This window comes from Sinocyclocheilus rhinocerous, unplaced genomic scaffold, assembly GCF_001515625.1.
Source record: "Sinocyclocheilus rhinocerous isolate Xijiao unplaced genomic scaffold, SAMN03320098_v1.1 scaffold254, whole genome shotgun sequence".
In the NCBI taxonomy this organism is placed as follows: domain Eukaryota; kingdom Metazoa; phylum Chordata; class Actinopteri; order Cypriniformes; family Cyprinidae; genus Sinocyclocheilus; species Sinocyclocheilus rhinocerous.
In genome coordinates this window covers 1,386,794-1,414,761 of record NW_015628690.1, presented here as the reverse complement: position 1 = coordinate 1,414,761, position 27,968 = coordinate 1,386,794, and the positions used below count along the sequence as shown (strand labels likewise).

General features: G+C 36.0%; 3 protein-coding genes across 11 annotated transcripts in view; 1 reads left to right on the top strand and 2 right to left on the bottom strand.

Moving 5' to 3' along the window:
* The window catches only part of LOC107738175 (protein kinase C iota type-like), a 23,536-nt gene extending 20,728 nt beyond the window's left edge, over positions 1–2,808 (bottom strand). The window contains exon 1 of the mRNA XM_016549899.1: positions 2,481–2,808. Within this exon, the coding sequence (XP_016405385.1) occupies positions 2,481–2,560 (80 nt within the window). The 5' untranslated portion in view covers positions 2,561–2,808. The remainder of the gene's footprint in view (positions 1–2,480) is intronic.
* Positions 2,809–5,012: 2,204 nt separating this feature from the next.
* On the top strand, positions 5,013–17,005 carry LOC107738171 (polyhomeotic-like protein 3). 9 transcript variants are annotated; one of them, XM_016549891.1, is made up of 15 exons: positions 5,013–5,091; positions 8,349–8,536; positions 9,155–9,316; positions 9,381–9,470; positions 9,994–10,149; positions 10,271–10,360; positions 11,214–11,445; positions 12,146–12,753; positions 14,209–14,371; positions 14,452–14,696; positions 14,978–15,128; positions 15,205–15,319; positions 15,865–16,003; positions 16,107–16,362; positions 16,479–17,004. In XM_016549891.1, exons 2-15 carry the CDS (start codon positions 8,378–8,380, stop codon positions 16,631–16,633), a joined length of 2,721 nt encoding a protein of 906 aa, XP_016405377.1. In that variant the 5' UTR covers positions 5,013–5,091; positions 8,349–8,377; the 3' UTR covers positions 16,634–17,004. The 9 variants fall into 9 exon arrangements, with proteins under 9 accessions (XP_016405377.1, XP_016405379.1, XP_016405380.1 ...); XM_016549893.1 differs by having other exon boundaries at positions 5,037–5,091; positions 8,391–8,536; XM_016549894.1 differs by having other exon boundaries at positions 5,071–5,087; positions 8,391–8,536.
* A 174-nt stretch (positions 17,006–17,179) lies between these two features.
* Positions 17,180–25,857, bottom strand: LOC107738172 (serine/arginine repetitive matrix protein 2). Its single transcript, XM_016549896.1, has 15 exons — positions 25,625–25,857; positions 23,737–24,565; positions 23,412–23,646; positions 21,786–22,003; positions 21,461–21,695; positions 20,533–20,679; positions 20,388–20,458; positions 20,205–20,290; positions 20,031–20,091; positions 19,788–19,863; positions 19,586–19,636; positions 18,854–19,092; positions 18,525–18,740; positions 17,884–17,972; positions 17,180–17,796 (listed from the first exon to the last, which is right to left on the bottom strand). Exons 2-15 carry the CDS (start codon positions 24,514–24,516, stop codon positions 17,721–17,723), a joined length of 2,580 nt encoding a protein of 859 aa, XP_016405382.1. The 5' UTR covers positions 24,517–24,565; positions 25,625–25,857; the 3' UTR covers positions 17,180–17,720.
* Positions 25,858–27,968: the final 2,111 nt, after the last annotated feature.

Here is a 27,968-nt window from a genome sequence, read left to right as displayed (position 1 = left end):
TATGTGGTATTTTCTTTTCATCTCGTCTCTGTATAGTTCATATTAAAGCAGTGTTTCAGTGCAGTGCTGCTTTGTTTACAGCGGTAACCAAGGAAATGCTGTATCTTGTGTTCCATGAGCGCCTCCTGCTGTCAGAGAGTGAATCTGCATCTCATTTAGAGCTTCTGCTGTTTGTTTCGTACAGGCATGTTGTATAATTTCACAAAGCTAGTCAGAACATTTTGTTTTTGCTTCAAATTGGGTTATTATTAAATCAAATTATGTATATGAAATTATATAACTAAATGATATGAAATGATATAAATGATATGTATATGAATTATATAACTAAAATTAAATAACTGTAATTACAGATTTAGGTTAAATAAAGATGTCAGTCTTTATTTTTCTTCTTTTTAGGAAACAAATCAAAGAAAAAATAAGCAAATTCTACTGTTCCTAATATTCTGTATGTTGCTCAAAAACAAAATATATTGTGTTCAGCGGAATTTTTTTTTTTACCCAGTCATTTAAAAATAACACATTTTAGAGCTGTAACGACAATACCGTGATACCGTGGTATTTTTGCTTAAGGTTATCATACCGTCAAAATCTCATACCGGCCCATGCCTAGAGTGGACATTCTCTTGATTTATGCAAAACATTTTGACATTCTGAAGAATAAATTTTGCAACTGAGAACAACTGATTAATAATCAAGATTAACATTTTTGTGAAAAATAATAATAACACTTTCTGATATTGCACAGCCCTATCACAGAAAAAAGAAAGTCACAAAGGTTTGGAATGACCTGAGGATAGGTAAATAATTTTCAGTTTTGGTGAACTATCTTTTTAACTCAGGCAGAGACATCAGGCAGAGACATAAAGACATAAAGTAACATCTCTTCTGTATTTGACTTCAATAAAAAAAAATCAGATATGAGTTGTTGCAATATAGGTCAAATCCCCTTAAAGCCATGCTTATTACAGACTTACAACACATAAGAAAGAGCAATATAAAAACACAGATGAGTGACAGAAAGAGTGCAATAAGTAAAAGAATAGAGGGCAAAGAAAAAAAAGAGGAGGATAAAGGCTGTCAATTTCATCTTTGCCAGGCTTCAGGGGATTTCATATAGAAGATAAAAGGTGCAGCGAGTAAGATGTCCTTCACTCTATTCAAGACTCTACTGCATTCAGGCAGAAACCTGCCATTAAGGCCTCCATACACCAAAGGAACAACCTCTGATCGCCTCCATCGTGGCCACAATAGAGGTTTATATAGAGTAAGGGCGTTGAAACTGGTTCAAAGATTGGCTAAAATGACCTGCTGAAAAACAACAGAAACCAAAGGGAACACACATACAGGGACAAATGGTGGGTTTCAAAACTGTCCAAACTCAGTGCTACTATTTTTATAAGGCATGAGCCATCAATTCACGCTCTCCACAGAGCTTTTCTCCAAAGCCAAAACAAAATCAGCTTCACTGAAACTGAGATTTCAAAAACATGGCAGTGGACCTGTTAATTCCCTATAATGATAATAATAATATATATTATTAATATATTATAATAATTATTATTATTCTTACTACTAATACTATTATTATTATCATCAGCAACTGACTGAAACTGATTGAATCATCAAGACAGCTGCACACATACAATGGCGCTCATGCTGAGTGTGAATAGATCAGTCTCCAACAGGTCTGGCAAAAGATACTTGTCATACAAGTTTTTCAAGTGCATGACAAGCACAAGCGTCATCATGAAAGGAAATCTGACTGGAAATCAGTTATGCATAAATGTGCTCCTTTATGCACATAAACGTTATATATTTTCATAGCAACTCAAGAATTGTTCCCTACACAGTAAGAGGAATAAGAAACAAATTCACAGGTCGTTTACGTCCCATTCTGCTAACAATTCGCTGATATACTCGTTTAGAAATAGATCTGTCATAATATTACATAAATAATATCATGATCAACATATCGTGTTCATAACACATGAACAAACTGTTGACATATATCATTTAATGAATTTCATTACAGGTATCTGTGACTGTAGTTTTCCCTTAATTATACTGTTATACAGAACCACCTAAATGTGACAGAGAACGCAAACGTTATAATAGACAGGTAGACATATCTAGCTCCATGGCAGGCGCAGCTCTGAAAACATCACACCATAAGCCAAAATTATCTTAACTCACAAAGAATACACAAACATATAATCAGTATGTTTACGTGAACTATTATGAGACGGGAAGAAAGACCAACTGTAGAGGAAGAAATGAAGGAACGGCTGTTTTACTGGAGTTGGTTTCACTTGACAACTTCATCAGAGTTTTGTTTTGGGCTTAGCTAACACTGCCTGCTAGCTGGCTAATCATTTATTTGTGTATATCCCGAAACCACACAATTAAGAGGTCAAAATAAGAGTATAAGTGTATCGAAACATCTAAAGGGACAGCGCAGAGTCTCACTGGCTACTCACCCTCTGTAGTAAGCTTTTACCCGGACCTGGTGCGGGTTTTCTCCGGGGTGGGACATGGTGCTGTCCCGCAGCGTGGGCATTATAAACTCCCCGTACTCCGGCTAGCGAGCTAACTTAGCTAATGAGGCTAGCCCGCTGTCGTCTGACGAGAAGAAAAATAACAACCGGAATTAGAAAACTGGACTTATTCCTTGGTCCAAAATAGTGTTGACCCCGGTGGTAGAATCGGCCTGTCTGAAATATTATTACTCAAGTTCTGACAGAAAATATTAGGACTAGTAAAACTTCTGTGTCTGACGGCAAACACTCCCTTCTCTCGCTCAGGCCTCAGACGGAATGTTCCAAACAGCGGAATGTGGAGGGGAGATGAGGGGGATTTCCAACAAAAACATTACACATTATTACTTACTGTAAGCATCACAAAAATAATTTGTCTAGACAGTTTAGAGAAGGTGAAAATATTAAACGTCCGCAATACGATTAATGTTGGATATATTATATTTATGTTCAAATGAGTTGGGTTGGATGGAAGCGTCCGGTGGCATTCCGATTATATCACACAGACTCCGAAGAGGGTGGAGAAGAGCAGCCAAGGAAGCAGTTCGCATCCTTTTGCGAGTCTAAAAACCAGTAGAGATTCATGAGGAATTTAACGATTCTAACTGGACCGATTCCTCTTTAAGGTTTCTCTTCTAGTTTTGAAGAAGAAATATTTGGGGGAAAATGCAATTCAAAGATGTCAATAGAACAGATAGGCTATAGCCTAGCAAATCAGGAACAAATAATACAATAAAAAATATATTCAATGATTTTTGAAATGCTGAATAAGTGCAGTCCTTTAAACTAACACGTGCACTCTCTATTCTATTTCTATTCTAACACTTGTTTTCTTTAAAAAGAAATAGAGCCTCTAACACTAGCATTCTCTTTTTCTTTATCTACTTGTTTTCTTTGTATTTATTATAAAAATGGCCCACTAACACACGAGCATTCTCTATTCTTTTGACTTGTTTTATTTGTATTTTAAAAAGCCTCTAACACTAGCATTCTCTGTTTCTTCTCTATCTACTTGTTTTCTTTGTATTTATTATTTAAAAAATGACCCTCTAACATAGCATTCTCTATTCTTTTGACTTATTTTATTTTTATTTAAAAAACCCTCTAACACTAGCGTTGCCTATTCTTTTCCTATTCTAGTCTAATTGTTTTCTTTTTATTTATTATAGGCCTATAAAAAAGTTTACTACATGTACTGCGTTAAGGCTAACCGAGACTTTTCTCAGCATTTACATATTATTGCTTTTTTTGTTGGTTTTGATTGCTTCTATTGTCCTCATGTCGCTTTGGATAAAAGCGTCTGCTAAATGTAAATGTAAACTGTACAACATAACACAGTAAACTAGTCATACATGAAGAAAGTAATAACTTGTTCATTATTAAGTCGAATTAGGCTAATTCAGTAACTGTTCCGACTGATTCAATAAAAAGAACCTTATCATACTGTCATTTGTTCGGTATGTTTTTCATCCACTAAAAGAACCATCTTTAGAGTCATTTGTTCGGTAATCGATTCTTGCGTGCTACAAGAAACATTTTATGATACAATTTTATAATTCATGGTGTAATACGCCTTCTAGTGGCAAAACTACTGTACTACTAGATTACCGCAGATTGATTCCTACTTGATACAAGTCTGTGTTGCTGTAACTAGCCTAGTCTACTCGTTGAACCATGTCATTTTGACAATATTATCAAATCGTATAACCGTAGAGGTTTAAAAAAACAACAAAAAAAAAAGAAGTCTATTTTACACGTTACACATACGATTAGGACTTTGCATAATTGTTTAATATAATGCAGACTGAAGTTTATGTGCAAATGAAACGGATGCACTCCTAATGAAACTTCACGTATGCAATTTCATTACAAAGTTTAAAACAATTAAAATCCATCACTAAACATATAGGACTATGCATGGTACAGTCAATCAATCAGAATTATTTGGGAATTAATATTACAGACTGTTGCTTTCCTTGTGATAAATTTCTTGTAAAAAAAAAGTGTACAGAAAGCCCACACACCCTGAATCTATAGGCAACATCATCCTTATTACATCCTTATTACATAGATATTTCATAAACAATCTTATTTATCAAAGGTTAATGGCTCATTTATTGATTTTCAATAGGCTAGGCCTACTGTACTGGTGAAATTTAAGTAGCCAAAATGACTGTATTTTACACGAAGTTAATTTGTCGAACACAACGTACAAAAAATTAAGCTTAGGCCTACTAATGCAAACTATCAGAAACTACAAGTAGCCTATATTAGCGGTTTTTAACTGAATAAATACCACTAAGAATGCAATACCATTAGTGTCTTTATTAGGCCCTGATAACAAAAAAGGGCCAGTGGTGAGAATTCACGAGGAGAGCAGCGCTGCAAGAAGTCCTCCTACACAGCAAGTGGTGCTGCTGGCTCAGAAATTTCTCAGCTTCAGTACCGTTTTGTTTTAATCTCCATTTTAGAGCGCGCTGTCGCATTCCAACATGACTGGGGCCGTGACAGAGCACAGCAGCACGCGCTCACGTCTCATATTCACATCAGGCAGGTAATTCATCAACTGATGCGCCTTCACTGCATGAGACAAAGGCGTCATGATCGCATGATTCCCCAATGACGCAGACGGAAAGTCTTAATAAAAACATATTTTGAAAATGATTCCCGTCAAATTGTTTGTTAAAAGAAACCGCAGTTTCCACATATAAAGAATGTCATGGGGGGCTCGACTGGAGAGGTGGGCGTTTCTCCATGTCACTGGGTTGTTAGAAGCAGTTAGGACTATAGACAGATGACTGAAGCACACATTCGGCCTGCCGAGATATTCTACAACGCACTTCGTAAGCGACAGTCTGTTTTTAAGTATTTCTAATTATTGTATAATTAGGTGATTGCCTAAATTTAAAATGCCGCGTATGCTACTGTAACAATGTTTAGTTGATTCAATAACCCATAACACGTGAGTTCAAAATGAGTCTCACTATGGAAGTCACACAATTAGTTAACATATTTAGTTTTTTTTCCTGCAATAGCCTTATTAAATAATTCCGACGTGCGTGAGTTTTATATTTAATTAGACTGTATTTAAATATTTTATGGTATATAACATTATCAAAATATTTCTTTATTGCCTTTAAACGGATTATACACAATCATTTTACAATTGACTGTAATAAGTTTACGACACCGATCGAGATACCGAGAGAGGTCTGGATTTTAAGTTTGGTAAATGCTAGGCTTTTTATATTTTATTTAAAATTCTCCGTTGATCTTCTTCGTCTTTACATTGTACCTTTGGGGAAGGAAAAAGTTTAGAATTCCTAAATATGAATTCTCTGTGAATAGGCTATCTAGGCATCTAGCCTATGTAATATGATCTTTTTAATCGGCTAGGTCATATATTTTGGATAGTGTGTCTGGATACAAAATGTCGTATAGCATAAACTAATATTAAACATTTTTAAACAAAAAATCACTCAGTTGTAAAGATCGAATGAAGTTCGCGGCAAAAGAAAGCGCGTGGTAGCACAGTAGCCTATGTATAAACCATAAACCACGCTTCATTATTTTCGCCTATTCTAATTAATTATTTCCCCCAAAAATGTATGACATAGACTGTACTGTACATATAGGCCTACTGTAATCCGACAGAGACACAACACAGTTTTAATATTAAAAACCGTAAAAATGCAGATCTAGAAAACAAGCGACATTATTTGCGCACAGAAAATCGGCCAACATGCTGAATTTGAAACGTCTGATTTTAAATAAACTATCCATTCTACAATTCATTACTGTTAAATTTTATTAAATGCAGATGTAAAACTGCAAATACTCTATTTCTTATAACAACAGTTTTATCAAACTGATATTGTAAATGTATCATAGCCTATATAAATAAAATAGCTTTCAATAATCTTATAAAATAAAAATGAATTTATGAAATTGTTTGAATTATTATTAAATCTATATATGTACATTAAGTTGTAGCCTACATTTTAATTATACATTTAAATGAATTGTTTATTTTAATTATAGCTAATGGCTTTAAAATTTTATGAATTTGGAATTTTGTAAACTTGTGAATTTTCAAGGTATCTAGTAATGTGTTATAAATGTGAAATGCGATTCTAAAAGGCCATATTGGTGCAAGCATTCATATTGTAGTGTGTTAATCACTTTAATTTCCAGAATATTTATTGGTGTTATGTTTATGTCTGTTTATTTTGGGGACCCTTTGAGCAAAACTGCATTTATAAATGCATTTGAGATTTCTTAAAGGGGTCATATGATGCGATTTCAATTCGTCCTTTCTCTTTGAAGTGTTACAAGCTCTTGGTGCATAAAGAAGATCTGTAAAGTTGCAAAGACTAAAGTCTCAAATCCAAAGAGATATTCTTTATAAAAGTTAAGAGTCAACCACGCCTACCTAAAACGGCTCGTTCTAACACGCCCCCACATGTTTACGTCACGATGTGGGAAGATTTGCATAAAGCCGCCCAAATGTTCATGCAAAGAAAGAAGGCGTAACTTTTATTCTCGCTGTAGTATTGTTGCCGCCGCCGCCATGTCGTGGAGACGCTGTGTGTTTCGTTGTGAAAGCGAAACTACTTTGTTTGGCCTTCCAAAAGAGGACACGACTAGAAATCAGTGGTTAAGTTGTATTTACAACACTGTTCCAGAACACTTCAACCCAAATATTCAGATGTGTGCAGCACATTTTATGGAGGACTGTCTCCTGATCCTGGTAGAGTAGACTACAATGCCTGCTGTTCTGACTCACAGACTGTAAGTAAGTTTTTTATATTTAAAGAATTTGCCACTGATGATTCAAACGCGAGAATTGGGCAGTGTAGAGTAGCGCTTGTTGTTTGTCATTTCTCCGATCACAAATGCAGACATGGTTTTATGTTACGCTCTGGCCTGACAGGGCATCACAGTATAGTGAGGGGCGTAACATTTCCGTCACACGCTTGAGGTATTCGGCCAATCACAACGCACTGGATAGCTGGCCAATCACAGCACACCTCGCTTTTCAGACCGATGAGCTTTGTAAAAATCGACACGTTTCAGAAAGACGGGGCATAGAGGAGAAACAATAATGTACAGTATGTGGAAAATAATGTGTTTTTTGAACCTTAAACCGCATAAACACATTTCATTACACAAAATAATGTTCTTTTTAGCAACATCATATGACCCCTTTAAGAATGACTTGTTTTTAGTGGTCCTGATTGATCTGGCTTTTTGATCTCAGGTTATGTCATGGGATGGACCTAATTAAAGTAAAAACATGTCACACCCAGAATTCACATTAATTCATACATTTTTCACACATTCATACATAATTCATACATTCATACTTATTAAATACAGCATAGGCTACGTTATATATTTATTTTTTCAATCTGTATGACTGATAATCTAATGTCTAAATAACATTAAGTGCATATAATTATATAATTACAAATATTTTTACCCTAGTACTTTTATGTAAATTTTAGAGCAATTAGTAAAAAATTTTTATTTTGGGTAACTGAAACTGTCTGAACTCAAATCTGCAACGTAATTGCAAACATTTACCTTTAGTAATAAACTAAAAAGTGACTTAGGATAAATTGTTTCATTGTTCTCAAATATGCCAATAAATATGTTGTAATTAAAAAAATTCTAATTAAGTTAATTCTAATTGTTACCAATAACCAGCAAACCATGCAGTTGAACAGAAGTGGATTACAGAATATAGGATATTCTCTCAATTTGTTTAAATATTTTCTGTATTTTTTAAATATTTCTCCAAAATTACAGTGGCTAATCGTGGCTAACAAACCCCTCTGATGGGCGACGCAGATAAACAGAGTCAGGAAGAGATGGAGGGTGACGGCTGTGTGACAACAGCCTCCAGCAGCAGTGCACCCAGATCCAACACTCCCACAGGCACCCAGCCCAACGCCATTCCTCGGGGAAACATCACTTCAGACAGACAGGCAGTCCAGGTAATTCCCCACCAGTTTCAACAGTATAACATATTAAACAAATGGTATTACACAATGCTAATGTATCCTGTTTTATTTAAAGGGGTCATATGATGCTTTTTTAAAGATCATTATTTTGTGTATTTGGTGTAACAGAATATGTTGACATGCTTTAATGTTCAAAAAACACATTATTTTTCAAATACTAACTGCGGTTACTGAAACCATGCCTTCTTTCTTTGCGTGCACATTTGGGCGGCATTATGCTAATATTTCCACATAGTGAGGTAGATATGTGGGGGCGTGTTAGAACGAGCCATTTTAGGGGGGCGTGGCAGAGTCTTAACTTTGATAAAGAATATCTCTTTGGTTTTGAGACTTTAGTCTTTGCAACTTCAGGGATCTTATCAGCTTGTAACACTCCAAAGAGAAAGGAAAACTTGAAATCGCATCATATGACCCCTTTAACTCTGAGAAAGAATAGCAACAGCCTATTAAAGTAGACAAATTCTGAACATTGCTTTGAGGCTAATCTAATATTCAGATGCCATGTTTTGTTGTGGTTTTGAGTAAATAAAATGGGCAAAAAGTTGATTCCTTCCAGTGGCGTGTGAAGCCTATGATGTGGTGTTTTGCTAGGTAATCCAGCAGATGTTACACAGACCACAGAGCATGACAGCTCAGTACCTGCAACAGATGTATGCTGCCCAACAACAACATATCCTGCTGCAAACAGCTGCACTACAACAGCAGCATCAACAAAACCTCACGGCTACACAAATCCTGACCACTACAGAGCAGGTATGAGGATATATATGAAAATATGTGCAATACAATATAATAATATAATGCTACTTCTTATCAGGCCGCACAAACTAATGGCAGGCAGCCCACCTCCTCCCCTCCATCATCCAGTGGGAATGTAACTCAGCTGGCTAGTGTGTCTCAAACATCAGTGAGTGCTTTCATTTTTTATACACTTTTGTCACAAACCTACTTTTGTTTCACGTAGATGAACCACATGCTTTCATTTGGACATCATGTTGGAAAAAAAGAGCCCCATAAATAGTGTACTGTAATTTTATTTGCGAAAAGTCCTTTGCTTATAAATGTAAAATAAATCTGTTCTTTGTAAAATAGCAAATAAGTTCAGGCTTTATCCAAACATTTAAAGGGATAGTAAACGCTGTCATCATTTTCTCGCCCTCATGTTGTTCCAAAACATGTATGAGTTTCTTTCTTCTGTTTAATAAAAAAAAGAAATTTTGAAAAATGTTGGTAACCAAACAGTTGACGGTAGCCATTGACTTCCACAGTATTTTTTTTCCATAGCACGGGAGTGTGCTCAACAGAAGAAAGAAACTCATGTTTAGATTGACTCGAGTAGATGATGACAGAATTTTCATTTTTTGTTGAACTAGCCCTTTAAGATTTTGATCAAAGATGAATTACATAGGAAAACCCCTCTCACCCTCTAGATCACCATGCCAACCTCTCCTGTAACTCAGCCAATAGGTCGCATCCAGGTCACTAGCTCCAATAGCACAGCGGGAGCCATATCCCAGCAGGCCATGCTTCTAGGAAACAGCTCTCCCACAGGTAGCCAGGCCCAAATGTATCTGCGCACTCAGATGGTAAGCAGATATTTACTAAGAGCATCAGAGCTCATTGGTGTTCTGAAGTCTCCACTGACTTGACCTGATTCTGTTTTGTGTTCTTTCTTCTGTTGTCGTGTCACTGTCTCTTAACCTGTAGCTGATTCTTACTCCTGCTGCCACTGTAGCTGCTGTTCAACCTGATCTGACTGTCGTGAGTTCAATGTCCTCTCAATCAGCATCATCACAGGTAAGACAATGTTTTTTAGTCAGTTTATGGGTTAATGGTGCCATTTGTGTCAGATTTATATATGCATTTAATTATGTAATAAATAATAATATAATATATAAAATATATGGTATAATAAATAATGTATTTGTTTATTTGATTAAGGTTACTGATGTATAATGAATAAAGGTAAAACTATATTTTCCCCACTATAGAGTTATTTTATATTGATTGTTGCTGGAATATAAAATGAATTAATTTAAATGTCATTTATATATTTGTATAAGCATTAAACATTTTATAAATTAAATATAATGCAATAATGAATGGGGGAATGCAAATTGGCTGTTTTTTTTTTTTGCAATAATAATTTAACAACATTTAACTAAACAGAGTTAAACCTATCAAATACATTTATGACAATCTTCATCATTGTGTGATAATATCAGTACTAAGTCATGGACACACCAAGTGATGCACTTATGCATTATATACTTATGCACTATGTACTCAACCATGTAGTGTATGAATTTTATAAGGTTATTTTGTTATTAATAATCAGAGTCTGATAGCCCCTCCCCCTTGGCTATATAATTAAAACTGCGACAGTTTTGTGCATGAAGTGTCCCAACATTTTTTTCCAACAAATTTTTTTCCCCGGTTATGTAAGTGCATCTTCCATGTATTTACAGTGCACTTTTTTGGGGGAATTTGTAGTGTGAACTTGCTACTCGTGCTATTTATACTACTAACCGTCATAGAATAGTTCATAAGTATGCAATCTGGGATACTCCTACAAGAAATGACCCAATATATTGCAATAAAATGAACAGTGATGCTCCACATTCATTGAACATGTTTTGTCCTCTGCAAGGTTCAGAATTTGGCTCTCCGCACACATCTTCCTGGAGCTCTTGCTGCTCCCCAGAACGTCCAGATCAAGCCTTCTCTTCAAGGTCAGACGCTGGTGTGCCCCCTGCCCAAGATGTCCATTTGCCCACTGAAGTCCACACAGCTGTCCCAGAACCTGGCAGAAGCTTCTAGAAGTGAGTCGCTGTTGACCGATGTTACTCAGCCACCATCAGCCCAACCACTCATTCCTCCTTGTAAGTCACAAGATCACATTTCCATCTCCATTACTTTCACTGTTGTTAATGCAGAATAATGTAAATGTAGTAAATATTGGGGAAAGCAGAATTATTTTAATTGCAAAACAACTAAAATAATTTCATGTTGGTTAAGCTACATACCATAACACAGTGGTTCTCAACCAGGATCCACTAGGGGGCCTCAACACACTTCCAATGGGGCCACAAGATGGTTTAAAATTATTTATTGATTTTAAAATTATTTATTGATTTTATAAAAATTTTATATTTCTACATCTGGAAAAGTCACAGAACTTAATAATATATATACATATTCTATATATACATATATATTCTAATTATGTAAATTAGAAAATAATTTATTGGTTAAAAAATGTTGAGAAATTGCAATTTGTGAGTAAAACATAATTAGAAAAAAACTTATCCTGTAATCATTAACAGCTGGAAAAATCATGTGAATTCATTTGGCGTAAAAGTGTGTGAACCCTGAATAACTTTTAATTCTTAAAACTTCTGGAATTATGGGATTTAATTATTTTAACATAGTGCCACTCTTAGTATCTCTAACTAAAAATGGTCAAAAATTCAAAAATGTTGAGATTCACTTCTATAACTCATCTGTTTTTCTTTTCAAAGATCTCAGAACTGTTTAAACTTAACACTTTCTGTTTGCTCCTAATGACTGTCACTACTGCAGCAACTTTCACACCAGCCCAGTCTCATACATTGGTCAGACACCAGCTGCATTGCCCATCCGTCCAGATGGTGGCACCACACCAGCTCTTCATCCAGCAGAGCTCCACCGCTCACAGACAGGTCCAGCCCATTGCGCTGCGTGTCACGCCGCAGGACAGCTCTCCTCCACCCCTCGCCCTGCAGACCCGTACCACTCCCACGACAGCCACTGTCCAATCACAGCACACTGAGTTCCTCTCAGTGCCCTCCTCTTCAAATCAGTCGGCCAATCAGTCAGCAGTGGTGTCTACGTCCACAGCTCCCCCTGCAGTGCTCCCTGACCCTCCACCGCTTCATCTGGGCCCGGTGCTAGAGCCGGTCTCCCAGTATTCACCTCTGTCCAGCCCCCCTCCTCTCACCATGGCTCTGCCCAGGCTGGTCCAGCCACAGAGACTGTCTCTCCGCTCAGTCCAGACCGTAGCTGTCCAGTCTGACCACATGCTGGTGTCTGAAGAGGAGCTCCCAGTCACTGAAGCAGTGGTTCAGTTGCCTTTTCAGAATCTGCCGCCACCGCAGACAGTGGCAGTGGACCTAAAGGTGCAACCTGCCACACAAACAGAAGCTCCCTCGGTTAGTCTTATTCAAAGCTATTCAATTCTGTCATCATTTACTCAATCATTTTGTTTGAAACCTTATTTTATTTTACAGTGGAAGGGAAAGGGGGTATTTTTATGTAAGGAGTGTCCAGACTGCTCTTTTCCATAAAAGAAAATTTGAACGTGACCAGTCGCTTGATTGTGGACAGGCATGAATGAATGAAATCAAAAGTTTTTTTTAGTGACCAACAAATTTCAGTCTTTTCCTCATACAAAACTATCATATGATTACAGAAGACTCAGAATATACTATATGACATGTATAGATTACATTTATGATGTTTATTGTGCTTTTTGGGGTTTTCTTTGAAGCTACACTAGCGTACATAAATAACTAGGATCCGTAAGAATGAGTTTTTTTTAAAGAAATTAATACTTTTATTTAACAAGGATGCATTATATTGATCAAAAGTGGCAGTAGAGATGTTTACATTGTTACAAAAGACTTCTGTTTCAAATAAATGTTTGTCTTTTGAACTTTCTATTGATGAAAAAATCTTGAAACTGTCTTCAGCATTGATAATAATGTTGCTTGAGCACCAAATCAGCATATTAGAATGATTTCTGAAGGATCATGTGACACTGAAGACTAGAGTAATGGCTGCGGAAAATTCAGCTTTGCTATCACAGAAATAAATTACATTTTAAAATACACTTGGATAGGACAGTTACTTTAAATTGTAATAATATTTGTATAATTATTACAATTAAATAAATGCCTTGGTGAGCAGAAGAGACTTCTTTCAAAAACATTTAAAATTTTACCAACCCCAAACTTTTAAATGGTTGTGAATAGTTGAATGAAAAAGAGCAACTTCTTATTCTTCAGAACCAGTAAGAGTTTTTACACCGTTAAAATAGTGTAAATAGTCATAGTTTTTGTCTTTGTCTTTTAAATGTCCTTTCAAAATAATCAATATTTCATCATGTCATATTCATTTTATTTAGACAGGATTTTTAGTCATAACTTTTGACTTCTGATGAAAATATCCTTCTAGTCAATATTTTTTCATGTAATTTTCATTAATTTTAGTACATTTTACTCTTAAAATGCCATCTGACTGTAGTTGATGAAAATGTTTCTAAATCAGTTTAAACATATTAACCTTTAACAAAAACAACATGTGAAAACTTTTTGAATTCTTTATTTAATTATCATCATGATCCACCTGTCTTCACTATCACTGACAAAAAAAAATTTGCTGATGAGATTTAAGGTACTTGCACACCGAATTTTTGGACGACAATTTCAGACTCGGTGTGCAAAGACCTTAACACTGTATTCTATTGTGTCCCATAGAAGAAAGAAAATCATATAGGTTTTTGGGAAAACACTGAGGATAAGTAAATGATGACAGAATATATTTTGGGTGAACTATTCATTTAAATATACTATTTTAATCATTATGCTTATTATGAAATTTGGCAGGCAACACCGCTGTTGAAGGGGAGTGGAAGCATGGATTTGGTGAAGGATGTAGAACGTGTGCGTCCTCAGAACAGAACGGCCACCACCCCGCCATCACTGTCCCCACCAGATGAGCCCCAGGGAAGCTCTGGTGATGTCACAGCACAACCAGGAAACTGTACAGGTGTCTTACATATATACTGTATATTAAAGACTAGTAAAGTGGTCTGCAGAACTCTAACCTGACTTCTACTCTAACCATAGCTGATCTGGACCAACCGAGCGAACCATCGAGCAGATCTGGGATCCGGTCACTGGAGGACCCCACATATGCCAACAGTCCCCCCCCTCCCCTCCTCTCCTCTGCGGTAAGAAGCACCAGCAGGCTTCCCCCAGCCAGCCTTCCAGGGAGCCCTGAGGGTCGGCCCTCACAGGCCATCGTTAGACCTCACATCCTCACACACCTCATTGAGGGCTTCGTCATCCGAGAGGGCCTGGAGCCGTTCCCGGTATGTCCACTGGTTGACAACGTAGCAACTCACAGCTGCCATGAGGCCCTAATGAAGCCCATGGTTCTCTAGTGTTGCCGTGAAGCTCAAAGATCCCTCACTCCCTGAGAGCAGAGAGTAAGACGGCCCGGTGAGGGTCTGGGGCCAAACTTTCAGATCAACCAGTTATTAAAGTCCCCGTCACAAAGTGCTCCATACTTTCAGAAGTCGAAACCACAAAAAGCATCTCAAAAAATATGTCTGGTAAGTCCACTATTGATGTGCTGGTCCTTTTATATCAGGTAAGACGTACTTCCTTAGAGATGAGCCTGCAGGCCACACTACCAGAAGATAGCGAGAACGGAGAATCAGCCCAGGATGACTGCCTGATGGATGCGGACCATCTGGAGAACTCCACCGATTCCGACCTTGATAACCCACCCGCTGAGGATGGTGGGCTCATTAGCACATTTCTTAGTAACACACTGTCAATATGAGCATTTCTTGCAGAATTTCTTTTTTTTTTCAGAACAGACAGCTGAAAACGTGCCTGACGTACTCGAATGCGAGTTCTGTGGGATGAGAGGCTTCGCTCATACCTTCCTCAGGTCCAAACGCTTCTGCTCCATGACATGCATCAGAAGGTAAAGAGCACTATGGGTAGTGTTAATCACTCTTTTTGAAGTTTGTAGTGTCAGTGGAATTATTATAATTACTTTTAGGATTATTATTGCTCATACTTTAGGTTCAATGATTGTTCTAAATCTCAGTATTGAACTTGTTTAAAACAGCTGTGCTGCCTAATATTATTTTGTGAAAACCATGATGCATTTCTTTTAAGGATACTTTGATAAATAGAAAGTTCAAAAGAACAGCATTTATTTGAAATTGATTTTTTGTAACAGTTTAAAAGTCTTTACTGTCACTGTTGACCAATTAAATGCATACTTGCTGAATAAAAACAAATGAATTTTGTCTTACTAACCCCAAACTGTTGAACAGAAGTTCATATACTCTCATGTCTGTAAGAATGTATGCATATAATGAGGAAAACACATTTAAGATATTTGCCTTTTTGCCAGTCCGATTTGATGTAAACTTAGTTTTACCTAAACAGAATTTAGCAAGTTTGTGTTCATAAAACTGTATACTGCAGCACACACATCCTTGTTCATCTCTCATCTTACAGATTCAATGTAAGCTGTAAAAAGCGCCTTAACCTGTTCAGGTCAGAAAAAGTTGGCCGCTGGCCCCACAGGCCCATGGGCAAGCGGGGGAGACCACCTAGTCGCATAAACGGCGGGTCCAGGGAACACTTCCTCAGGCAGGTCAGTGAAATAACCAAATGACCATTTAACCAAAATATACAATCCAATGCAATAGCATAATTAATAAGTGAGAGTGACCTACTGTACCACTTTATTTCCTTAGCAGCTGCAAGACTCCCATCGTACCAACGACAACCAGAGGGCCTCCAATTCAATTTGGATAGAGAGAGAAGAGGAGGAAGATCCACCAGGCCCGATGACGACAAGACTGCGCTTGCAGGCCGAAAGAGAGAAGGAGCAAGACAGAGAAAGAGAACAGAGCAGAGTGGAGAGCAGCAGCGGCTCTGACTGTCTTCTTGACTCAAGTCCCTCACAATGGAACGTGGAGCAAGTGTGCTCCTTCATCAGCTCTTTACCAGGTAGCTGCACAGCTAAATTCAGCTTTGAACCACAGGAATAAATTGCTAATAAATAGATTTCTATATGATCTTTAGAATCATATGCTAATCTTTGCATCTCCTCCACTTGCTCTAAGGGTGCCATGATATTGCTGCAGAGTTCCGGTCACAGGAGATTGACGGACAGGCCTTGTTGCTGCTTAAGGAGGACCATCTCATGAGCGCTATGAACATTAAACTGGGCCCTGCGCTCAAAATCTGTGCACAGATCAGTGCTCTCAAAGAACATTAGACATCTTTCCACTCTCAGTATGTGGGTCACACAGTATTCAAGAGTCAGGTTTCTCTAAAGTGCCATGATTTCAGCGTGTGGCCATTCTACAAATACTGTACACACTCGTGGGGACCTTCTTCATATACGTCAAAGTTTCATGGTGGACTTATCTTGGATTTCATTCCATTCAGTGACAAGTTTTATAATATCTAAAACTAAGTTCTGATCTTCTATATTACATTTATAGTAAACAGACCAACTGGAAAGGCAGATTATGAAGAATGAGAGATGATGTAGCTGAGCAGACACAGGTTGTGGAAGTTGGCACACAATGTACCAAGTATTAAAAAAAATAAAAATGTACACAACACTGTTTAAATATAAAGAAACGCTTTTCAAATGATGTAAATGTTTACAAAACATATATAACATACAGAGTATATAATGTGTTGAAAAATAAAGATTTATTGATAAACATCAATTGCAAAGTCCTGAATACAATTTTTATGTACATTAGACCAGAATTCAGTTGCAGTAAAATGCAACAACTTTGGCATCTTTACGTATATCGGTGTAGAAAAAGCTACGCACAGAAAATTACTGTGAAATGTGAGGTGGCTAAAAATGGCAACACTTTTTAGAGACATCAGCCGTGTGGATTGTAAATGCAGCTTGACAGGGTTCAGTTACAGTTACAAACACCCAAGGACACACATTTTCAAAACAAGTAGCAACCACATGGGTTTTAGTTAATCTGAGAAATATTACATTATTTTTAAATTATGTATTTATGTATTAGCACAAGGCATTTACTTATACACTGCACACATTAAAAGCACCATATTTTGCTGACTTTAGCATCATAGATACACCATTCAGCTCATAAAGTCTCAGAGATTTGATAATAAACATTTAATATCAGATTAATTTACAATCAACAGCAAAATCTTTTTTGCCATGAACACTCATTCAATTCAACCATCATTCAATTAATGTTCTAATATACTATGATTAGAAAGAAAATATATTGAAGAAAACATTCCTATTCATAAAAATATGAACAGAATTCATAAAAGTTCATTTATTTTTTTAAATAGAGGGGCCGTCACTGCCTATGATGCTGGGTGATTTCCTTGAGCTTCATCTGCTGTTCAATCATCATGTCAAACTCCTGTCTTTCTCTAAATCACAATGAAATAAAAACAGCTGTAAGTTACACAGATGCAAGATTAATTTTTTCAGGGCAAGTGAGTTCACAAGTACTCTACCTGTTACTAAAGCACGGCCCTCTGTGATATTTCTCCTCTGCCTTCTCCAGGGAAAGCTTGTGGACTCCAGCGATGGCATAGATTATGGCCTAAAAAGCAAAACTGTCACTGAAACAAGTGGTTGTTTGGAAGTATTAGACACAAAAGTTTGGAGTCTGTAGGATTTTAAAATAATAATATTTCTACTTCTATTTAGCAAGGATGAATTAAATTGATCAGAAGTGACAGTAAAGTCTATTACAAAGGATTTTTATTTCAAATAGTTGGTGTTATTTGAACTTTCTATTGATCAAAAAATATCATGGTTTCCACAAAAAATTAAGCAGCTTATCTATTTTCAGCAGTGATAATAATAGTTAACTGAGCACTGAATCAGCATATTTGAATGGTTTCTGAAAGATCATGTGACACTGAAGACGAGTAATGATGCTGAAAATTCAGATTTGCCATCACAGGAATACATTACATTTTAAAATACAGAAAATAGTACAGTTATTTTACACTGTAATAATATTTCACAGTATTACTGTTTCTACTGCACTTTTGATCAAATAACTGCAGCCTTCGTGAGCATAAGAGACATTTTTCAAAAACATTAAACCTTATCAAGTCCAAATGGTAGTGTAAATGAATGTGATTACCTCAGGCAGAAGCACATCAAAAATAAGGCGGATCCGGTCGGCCTGGATGTTTTCTAGACAGGTGTTTATTTGAGGAGCACTATCACAGACTTTGTTCAGGTAGTGGTAAACCTTATCAACCTGCTCCTCATCTTCCAGGTAGACACCAACCACTTGACAAGAAGGCTTCTGGAGGGCTTGCATCCATTTAGAGGACTCACGACCGCTAATGACTGCCTGTGAGCACCAGACAGAAGAGTTAGCTGTCTGTCTTAATGGAATGAACGTATCAAATTTGAAAAATACTGGAATTCTAAATACATGTATGAGTATATCAGTCGAATTTGTACCAATAAGCGGTTTTCGACTTTTCGTCTGATGATGAAGTCAACCAACTGCTCGTTGGCGCGGTTGCGTGCAGCCTTGGATCGGTCGGGCAGCACTTTCTTGGAGTGAAGCTCATCTTGCTCTTCCACGACGATGTCCTCCGCGTTATTATCAGAGCTGTCACACTGCTCGCCCAGAATCTCCTGACTGGGAAAGGTGAGCACAGATTTCCCCTCGGAGTACTTCCTCCGCACTGGACAACCTGGGATCATCAGATCAAGGGACCATTTCTGTTAAACCAGCACTGGTGAATGAAAATTACTTGATTCATAATGAGATTATAAACTGGTTTACGTTGAGTAGGGACATTGATTGATTGTAAATTTTCATAGTCAGCTATCATTAAAATTAACAATCAATTAACCGATTGTTAAAGTACCATAAAACATGGAGTACTACAAATACCATCTTCATGCACTATTTAATCTTAAAAATGTAAGTATTGGAAATGTTTTTAAAAAATTTTAACATTAATTTATTACTGTTACTCACAGGAACTTAAATGAATTATTATTACTATTTTATTGATTAATACATTAACCACCTATAATATGTTATAGTTTTTATATTTTTTATTTGTGCAGAATTAGACAGTAAAGTGCCTTAAATCTTACATTTTAACAAGTAATTAATTAGCACCCCTAACATGCTATTGGTCAGATGTGTATGAAAATCTATAATGAAAGGAAACCTACTGATGTCAGCAGCACAGAATTCGATGAAGGAGCCAGAGAAGGATCCACATCCTGCCAGAAAACATCTGAATTTCAGCTTTTCAGAAAACAGTTTTTGTAAATAAATTGCTGTTTGAAAAGGTGACTATTATTTCTAATTTACTAAAATGTTTAAATGTTCTAAAAGAAAAAAACTAACAAAAAAACACTGATAGATAAATACCAATGCGGATCCTATAGTCTGATATCAGTTCCAGAGACCAGGTAATAGCATTGTCATACTTCTCTTTTGCAATGTCCTAAAATGGATAGGATACATAAAACAAATAAACCATTTCTTTAAAAATTGTCTTGAAGTATGCTCAGTATAGCAAATGTTGACTAATGGCAGAAAAATTTAAACAGTGAGCATGCACACTGAAAAAGCAAAATAATGTGGTAAGAAGTCAAAGAGATGTCACTTTACCACCAAATGTTCACATTCTTCACAATCAAAAGGTTTTAAGGTTCGCAGGGAAACAGAAAACCTACAGATAAAAAAGGGTTGTTAAGACGTCAAATTTATTATGTGATTTACTATAAATACACACACATATACACAATAAAAATAAGTGATATTAAAATACTGATAAATTCTTACCCTTTTCTAATTCTCTTCTGGTCAATTAGGTAACAATCAATAAATACAATGCTGGCTTTTTTGTTCTTGCGATTCACACTTTTAACCTGTGGCATGGATGAACAACTTGTCATCAACTACAGTCTAAACTCAAGAGTTACAAACTGCACAAAATCCATAGTGTGCACAGTGAGCTTAACTTACCACTGCAGGCCAGAAGGGATATTTCCTCAGTTTGCACCACACGCAAAGTCCCTTTGAGATTGACAAAGGCTCTGGAAACCAAATATATCAAAGCACATATTGGATACATATACACACTTTTTTCTTCTTTTTATTGCTCACTCACTTTTATTGTCCTGTTGCAAAAAGCTGGGCAGCTCCTCATCATCGTCGTCTAGGTCCTCTTCCTCCTCCATGAAGAGAGAGTTGTTAAGAGGATGAGGCTTCTCTTGCAGACTCGGCTCAATGGAGAGGTCAGAGGACATGTTTTGATCTGATGAGTACATAACATTACAGTGACTGATTTCAAAAGACAACATCATCACATATTTGAGGCTCCATTTACAATTATTAACATTAACTTACCTTATTTATGCATATTTATGATAAAGACAATAACAACTTTTTGTCATGACGTTGAATTTGTAACATTGCATATAAATTTGTTTTTTGTTTTGTAATTGAATGTTTAATTATTTTATTAGATTAATAAAATGTATGTAACTGAATAATCATTATTAATTTTTTGGATATTTAAATAAATATTTAACTCAATTACTACCAATAGAATGAAATAGATTTGGTGTCCACATCAAATTAAATTCATAACTGATTTTACATACATACAAAGCTTATTAAATGTAAGTAAAGTGTCTACTTTAATGCTTCAATTAACTTGTGGGGAAACAAAATGTCAAAATATGTGAGAAATTATTCAGCATAACAGATATATTTATGTAAAAATGACAACATACTTATTCTGACCTGTACTTATTATAACATATAAAAGAAAAAGTGATACAAAATTTACATTTAAAAAAAATTTTTTTTTACTTTTTTATTATTTATTACAGGGTGTCTTCTGTAAATCATGGTTAATTTTTTATTTTTTTGCTCCGAAAAAATAAAATGAAACCGGACATACAGAAAATATACAGGGAAAAAAATTAATTCAATTTTTTTTTTAAAAGTGATAAAATGTATCAAGTGTAAATACCAGGCACATGCCAGACTATATTATTTTCATTTTTATAAAGACAAAAAATGCCATGTACCTGATTCCTGTGGCTCTTGCATCTGGGTTTTAATGTGAGCTTCATTTGGAGGCGGCGTCTCAACAGCTGGCTCTTCCTGAGGAGATTCTAGATCAGATGTAGCACTCTTCCTGCATTGTTTCACTGATGGAGAGACAATTAGCTGTTCCTCCACGTTCTTTTTCTTGCGACCTCTTGGCCTCCCTACTGCCACGAGCCTCTGAGGTCTAGATGGTGTAACGTCTGTAGGAGGCGTCTAACAGGAATACCACATGAAAAATAGTTAAGCCACAAATTTCATACAACAGTTAGCAAGCAATAATGCAATAATGATTGTCACACAAACCTTTACTCGACTGGACTGATGACTATGTTGTGTGCAACTATTCTTAGCTCTTTTTGGAGATAGGGGTTGGAAGTCTGAGGTCGGTGTGGAGCTGAAGAGAGGCCTGGTCCGGGGCCTGCCCCGTTTCGGGGTGCGTGGTATAAAGCTACAACCACCGTTAGTGTGGCAGGAGGAGATCTCCTTGTCATGAAGAGGAGATGTAGTACATGTGTGAAGCCCTGTAGAAACATCAGAGGGGGTCTGATTGTTTTGAGTTTTTTTAGAGTGCCGATAACGTGTCCCTTTTGTTTTTTGAGAGCGTAAGTGTTGTTCTGGGCAATAATTGTGTTCAGAATGGTCCAGTCCATTGGAACAAGCTTTGCTAGCAGCTACTTCTTTCTCACTGGGTTGAATGACTTTCTTTTTTCTTCCCTTACGAGACATTTTTGATGTCTCTGATCGACATTTGGGGGTGGTAATTTTTTTAGGCACCATCGGCTCAAGTTCATGTGACTTTGAAGACACCAGTCCATTTAGTTGATGTGCTGATTTCTGTAAACAAGCTGACAAGTCAGGAAGAGCATTTTGGTTTGTTGCTTGAGGTTTCTCCTTCTTGGTTGTTTTCAGTCCATGTGATTCTGCAGAATTCAGCTCTTGAGACACTGTGGTTTCTTTGGATACATATACACACTTTTTTCTTCTTTTTATTGCTCACTCACTTTTATTGTCCTGTTGCAAAAAGCTGGGCAGCTCCTCATCATCGTCGTCTAGGTCCTCTTCCTCCTCCATGAAGAGAGAGTTGTTAAGAGGATGAGGCTTCTCTTGCAGACTCGGCTCAATGGAGAGGTCAGAGGACATGTTTTGATCTGATGAGTACATAACATTACAGTGACTGATTTCAAAAGACAACATCATCACATATTTGAGGCTCCATTTACAATTATTAACATTAACTTACCTTATTTATGCATATTTATGATAAAGACAATAACAACTTTTTGTCATGACGTTGAATTTGTAACATTGCATATAAATTTGTTTTTTGTTTTGTAATTGAATGTTTAATTATTTTATTAGATTAATAAAATGTATGTAACTGAATAATCATTATTAATTTTTTGGATATTTAAATAAATATTTAACTCAATTACTACCAATAGAATGAAATAGATTTGGTGTCCACATCAAATTAAATTCATAACTGATTTTACATACATACAAAGCTTATTAAATGTAAGTAAAGTGTCTACTTTAATGCTTCAATTAACTTGTGGGGAAACAAAATGTCAAAATATGTGAGAAATTATTCAGCATAACAGATATATTTATGTAAAAATGACAACATACTTATTCTGACCTGTACTTATTATAACATATAAAAGAAAAAGTGATACAAAATTTACATTTAAAAAAAATTTTTTTTTACTTTTTTATTATTTATTACAGGGTGTCTTCTGTAAATCATGGTTAATTTTTTATTTTTTTGCTCCGAAAAAATAAAATGAAACCGGACATACAGAAAATATACAGGAAAAAAAATTAATTCAAATTTTTTTTTAAAAGTGATAAAATGTATCAAGTGTAAATACCAGGCACATGCCAGACTATATTATTTTCATTTTTATAAAGACAAAAAATGCCATGTACCTGATTCCTGTGGCTCTTGCATCTGGGTTTTAATGTGAGCTTCATTTGGAGGCGGCGTCTCAACAGCTGGCTCTTCCTGAGGAGATTCTAGATCAGATGTAGCACTCTTCCTGCATTGTTTCACTGATGGAGAGACAATTAGCTGTTCCTCCACGTTCTTTTTCTTGCGACCTCTTGGCCTCCCTACTGCCACGAGCCTCTGAGGTCTAGATGGTGTAACGTCTGTAGGAGGCGTCTAACAGGAATACCACATGAAAAATAGTTAAGCCACAAATTTCATACAACAGTTAGCAAGCAATAATGCAATAATGATTGTCACACAAACCTTTACTCGACTGGACTGATGACTATGTTGTGTGCAACTATTCTTAGCTCTTTTTGGAGATAGGGGTTGGAAGTCTGAGGTCGGTGTGGAGCTGAAGAGAGGCCTGGTCCGGGGCCTGCCCCGTTTCGGGGTGCGTGGTATAAAGCTACAACCACCGTTAGTGTGGCAGGAGGAGATCTCCTTGTCATGAAGAGGAGATGTAGTACATGTGTGAAGCCCTGTAGAAACATCAGAGGGGGTCTGATTGTTTTGAGTTTTTTTAGAGTGCCGATAACGTGTCCCTTTTGTTTTTTGAGAGCGTAAGTGTTGTTCTGGGCAATAATTGTGTTCAGAATGGTCCAGTCCATTGGAACAAGCTTTGCTAGCAGCTACTTCTTTCTCACTGGGTTGAATGACTTTCTTTTTTCTTCCCTTACGAGACATTTTTGATGTCTCTGATCGACATTTGGGGGTGGTCATTTTTTCAGGCACCATCGGCTCAAGTTCATGTGACTTTGAAGACACCAGTCCATTTAGTTGATGTGCTGATTTCTGTAAACAAGCTGACAAGTCAGGAAGAGCATTTTGGTTTGTTGCTTGAGGTTTCTCCTTCTTGGTTGTTTTCAGTCCATGTGATTCTGCAGAATTCAGCTCTTGAGACACTGTGGTTTCTTTACTATGCAAGATGGAAGCTTTGTCACCTGAAACAGGTTTGTTAAGTTCTGAAGGAACTTCCAAAATGGTGCGACGGGTCCTGTGCGGATTCCTTCGACGGTGAGAAAAGCTCATTCCTGCAACCATAGAGGCCTCAAAACATTGGCACAACCAAGTTTGGTCTCATTATGCTGAGCTGCAAAGAAACCCACAGTGAGGTCTATTACTTCATTGTAACTTGTAACCATATGCAACTTGCCATAAGTTTTACAAGGGTACTAATTCACACAGCAACCAAGAACCTGACAATAAAGCTGATAAACTAAGAGCATTTACTGTAAAGATATAAAACGCATGACGTTAAATCAGAATCAGAATCAGAAAGAGCTTTATAGCCAAGTATGTTTGCACATACAAGGAATTTGTTATAGTGTCACAAGCTTCCAGTACACGGAGACAACAACAACACACAGATAATAAAAATAAGATGTGAATAAAATACACATGCATAAATATAAACCACAAAAAAAGAATAAATTGTATGTACAGGTGTGCTATAGATAGAATAGGAATAGAAAAAAATAAAGTTGTAGGGATGTACTAGGATTTAGGGTGATAAATATGTAACTTATAAGGTTACAACCCTCTACATTGCGAGTAAATCACTCGCATATGCGAGCTGTACCATTTTACAAACATTATATATGTTTGTAAAATGGCATAAAACTTATATATATATATATATATATATATAGTATAGTATTTCAGTCTGGCGAGTAAACTAAAAAATATACTAGCCAATGGCGATTTAATTGACAAGGTGTCCGTAGAGGGTTGGGTTATTGCACATACTTTAATTAATGTATGTGTGCATTAGACTATATTATATATATCAAATAAACTATAAGAAGGTTCCAGCAACTGCATCACAGATTATACTAAACTTAACAATGAACATACAGAGAAATTCAGTTTATAAAGCCGCTGATATTTTCTGTAAATACTTGGGTTTGCTGAGATACTGGAACTGGCATAACCCAAGTGCTTTAACTTAGCTAAAAACATTCGCAAAAATCAACCTTATAAGATCCGTATGATGACGGATACAACGTTATATACGCTCAAAATGCAACACAAAGTAAGTATATAAAAAATGTCAGACGTGTGTTGACTAGGAGCGCTGTGTGTTAGCATTAGCAGCTCCATGGAAATCCAACGTAAACACGGTCAGGCAGCGTGTGTTATAGTAACTTACCCTGAATCTGCAGAAGAAGGTTTAGTTGCTGCTGTTTTTTAAAAAGTGTAAAACGAAATAAATTTTAAAATAAAATGTGTCGCTCATGTGAAATATTAGTATCTTATGGATTTTCGTCTGTTTACGAAGCGTTCGGTCGTCATCAGCTGAACAGCATTTCTTCCTCTTCTTCTTCTTTTTTGGTGTTTATTGGCGGTTGGCAACCTAACTGACTGGTGCATTACCACCACCGACTGGAATAAAGTATGGATCAGTGTGATAATTAATCCATGATGCAGTAATGAGATGAGTATAGTGGGATTAAGATTTTTTAAAATACAAAATTAACAGTTATCATTCAATATTTTTTGGACCCCATTGAGTTTCATTGTATGGACAAAAACAGTTGAAACATTATTTAAAATATAAAGCAAGTCATACATTTTTAAATTACATGATGGCAAAAAAATATTAACATTTTAATTTTAAAATTATACAAATATTAATTATTCCTTTGATGACAGCATACATTTAAAAAAAAAAACTAAAAACCGGAAGGTTCATGTCACCAGAGCCAAACAGAGACATGCACTGTTGATTTATGTCAACATATCTCATGGGAAGCTAACAGTTCTCAGAATATTCATAGATGTCCTGTGGTTTGAAATTTCAAAGTAAATAGTTGCATTTACAAGACCCCAAAAATCCATGTTTATCTGAGTAGCAAAACACGATTATGTTACTATGGAGATGGAAAAATCTTTTGTTTAATTAAAACTCTGGGACTTTTAACATCTCTAGACATGTTGAAAAAATTTGATAAAGAGGTTGACAAATGCTCAGAGCTATAAAACACTATACTTCACCTACCAGTGCGTTCCTTAGCCCACACACACCAAATAAAGACACTGTAACTCTATTCTTCTTCAATTCTTTTATTTGAATGGACTTTTCTGATGTATATATAAACTTGTCGTAAATAAAACAACATAACAACAGGTACAGTACTGTAAGCAAACAGATATGAATATTGCTATGACTTTACAAATGAGCACAACCATTTCCAGATACTGATGCTCACTCACATATGGAATGTCATACAAAAAAAATGGAATGTTTGGAGTGTGTGTTTTGAACAAAAGAAAAGTGTTTAAGCAATAGTTCACCCAAAAAATAAAAATTCTATCATAATTTACTCACCCTCATGTTGTTCCAAACCTCAGAACTTTCTTTTTCTGTGGAACACAAATGTTTCAATATACTATGGCAAAGAAAAAAAAAAAGATTTTAAAAATATCTTCTTTTGCTTTCCACAAAAGAAAATAAGTCACATGGATTTGGAATGTTATGAGAATGAGTAAAGGCCTTTAAATTCTCATATTCATACATACAGAAGCAGCTTACTGAATATTCAATATGTGTACAGATCATTCAAGACAGCATTTAAGACTATCATAAGTGTAGAAGTCGTTTCCTTTGTCTCATATCATAAAATTAAAATTCGAGATACTGATGCTCACTCACATATGGAATGTCATACAAAAAAAATGGAATGTTTGGAGTGTGTGTTTTGAACAAAAGAAAAGTGTTTAAGCAATAGTTCACCCAAAAAATAAAAATTCTATCATAATTTACTCACCCTCATGTTGTTCCAAACCTCAGAACTTTCTTTTTCTGTGGAACACAAATGTTTCAATATACTATGGCAAAGAAAAAAAAAAAGATTTTAAAAATATCTTCTTTTGCTTTCCACAAAAGAAAATAAGTCACATGGATTTGGAATGTTATGAGAATGAGTAAAGGCCAAACTTTCGTTTTTAGGTGAACTATCCCTTTAAATTCTCATATTCATACATACAGAAGCAGCTTACTGAATATTCAATATTTGTACAGATCATTCAAGACAGCATTTAAGACTATCATAAGTGTAGAAGTCGTTTCCTTTGTCTCATATCATAAAATTAAAATTCGATTTGCATAGGAAAAGCGGACATGCAGAGCAACAAAAGCGACTGGCATCTTGAGATTCTTTAATTCCTCATAGAGGACTGTGTAGTGCATTACTCACAATGTACATTAATATGCTTTGCTCTGAGTGCTGTAATAGAGTTGTAAATAAACTCATTTTTTATCTACTGATCCAGCATGTATATTTTTGAGGTGACGATTAAAAATACTAAATGCTTGCTTGCAGCTTACTGAGTATTAGATATATGTACAGATCATTCAAAACAGCATTTAGGACTATCATAAGTGTAGAAGTTATTTACTTTGTCTCATATCATAAAATTAGAATTCGATTTGCATAGGAAAAGCGGACATGCAGAGCAATAAAAGCAACTGGCATCTTGAGATTATTTAATTC

What these genes read in the sequence shown, in the direction of transcription:
- LOC107738171 (XM_016549887.1), top strand. Translation starts at nt 5,332, where the DNA reads ATGACTGAAGCACACATTCGGCCTGCCGAGATATTCTACAACGCACTT. An exon ending in ACAACCAGGAAACTGTACAG is followed by an intron (nt 14,372 to 14,451) that starts GTGTCTTACATA and finishes CTCTAACCATAG; the next exon opens with CTGATCTGGACCAACCGAGC. An exon ending in GGGAACACTTCCTCAGGCAG is followed by an intron (nt 16,004 to 16,106) that starts GTCAGTGAAATA and finishes TTATTTCCTTAG; the next exon opens with CAGCTGCAAGACTCCCATCG.
- LOC107738172 (XM_016549896.1), bottom strand. Translation starts at nt 24,516, where the DNA reads ATGGTTGCAGGAATGAGCTTTTCTCACCGTCGAAGGAATCCGCACAGG. An exon ending in TTTGCAACAGGACAATAAAA is followed by an intron (nt 20,459 to 20,532) that starts GTGAGTGAGCAA and finishes TTTGGTTTCCAG; the next exon opens with AGCCTTTGTCAATCTCAAAG. An exon ending in ATCCCTTCTGGCCTGCAGTG is followed by an intron (nt 20,291 to 20,387) that starts GTAAGTTAAGCT and finishes TCCATGCCACAG; the next exon opens with GTTAAAAGTGTGAATCGCAA.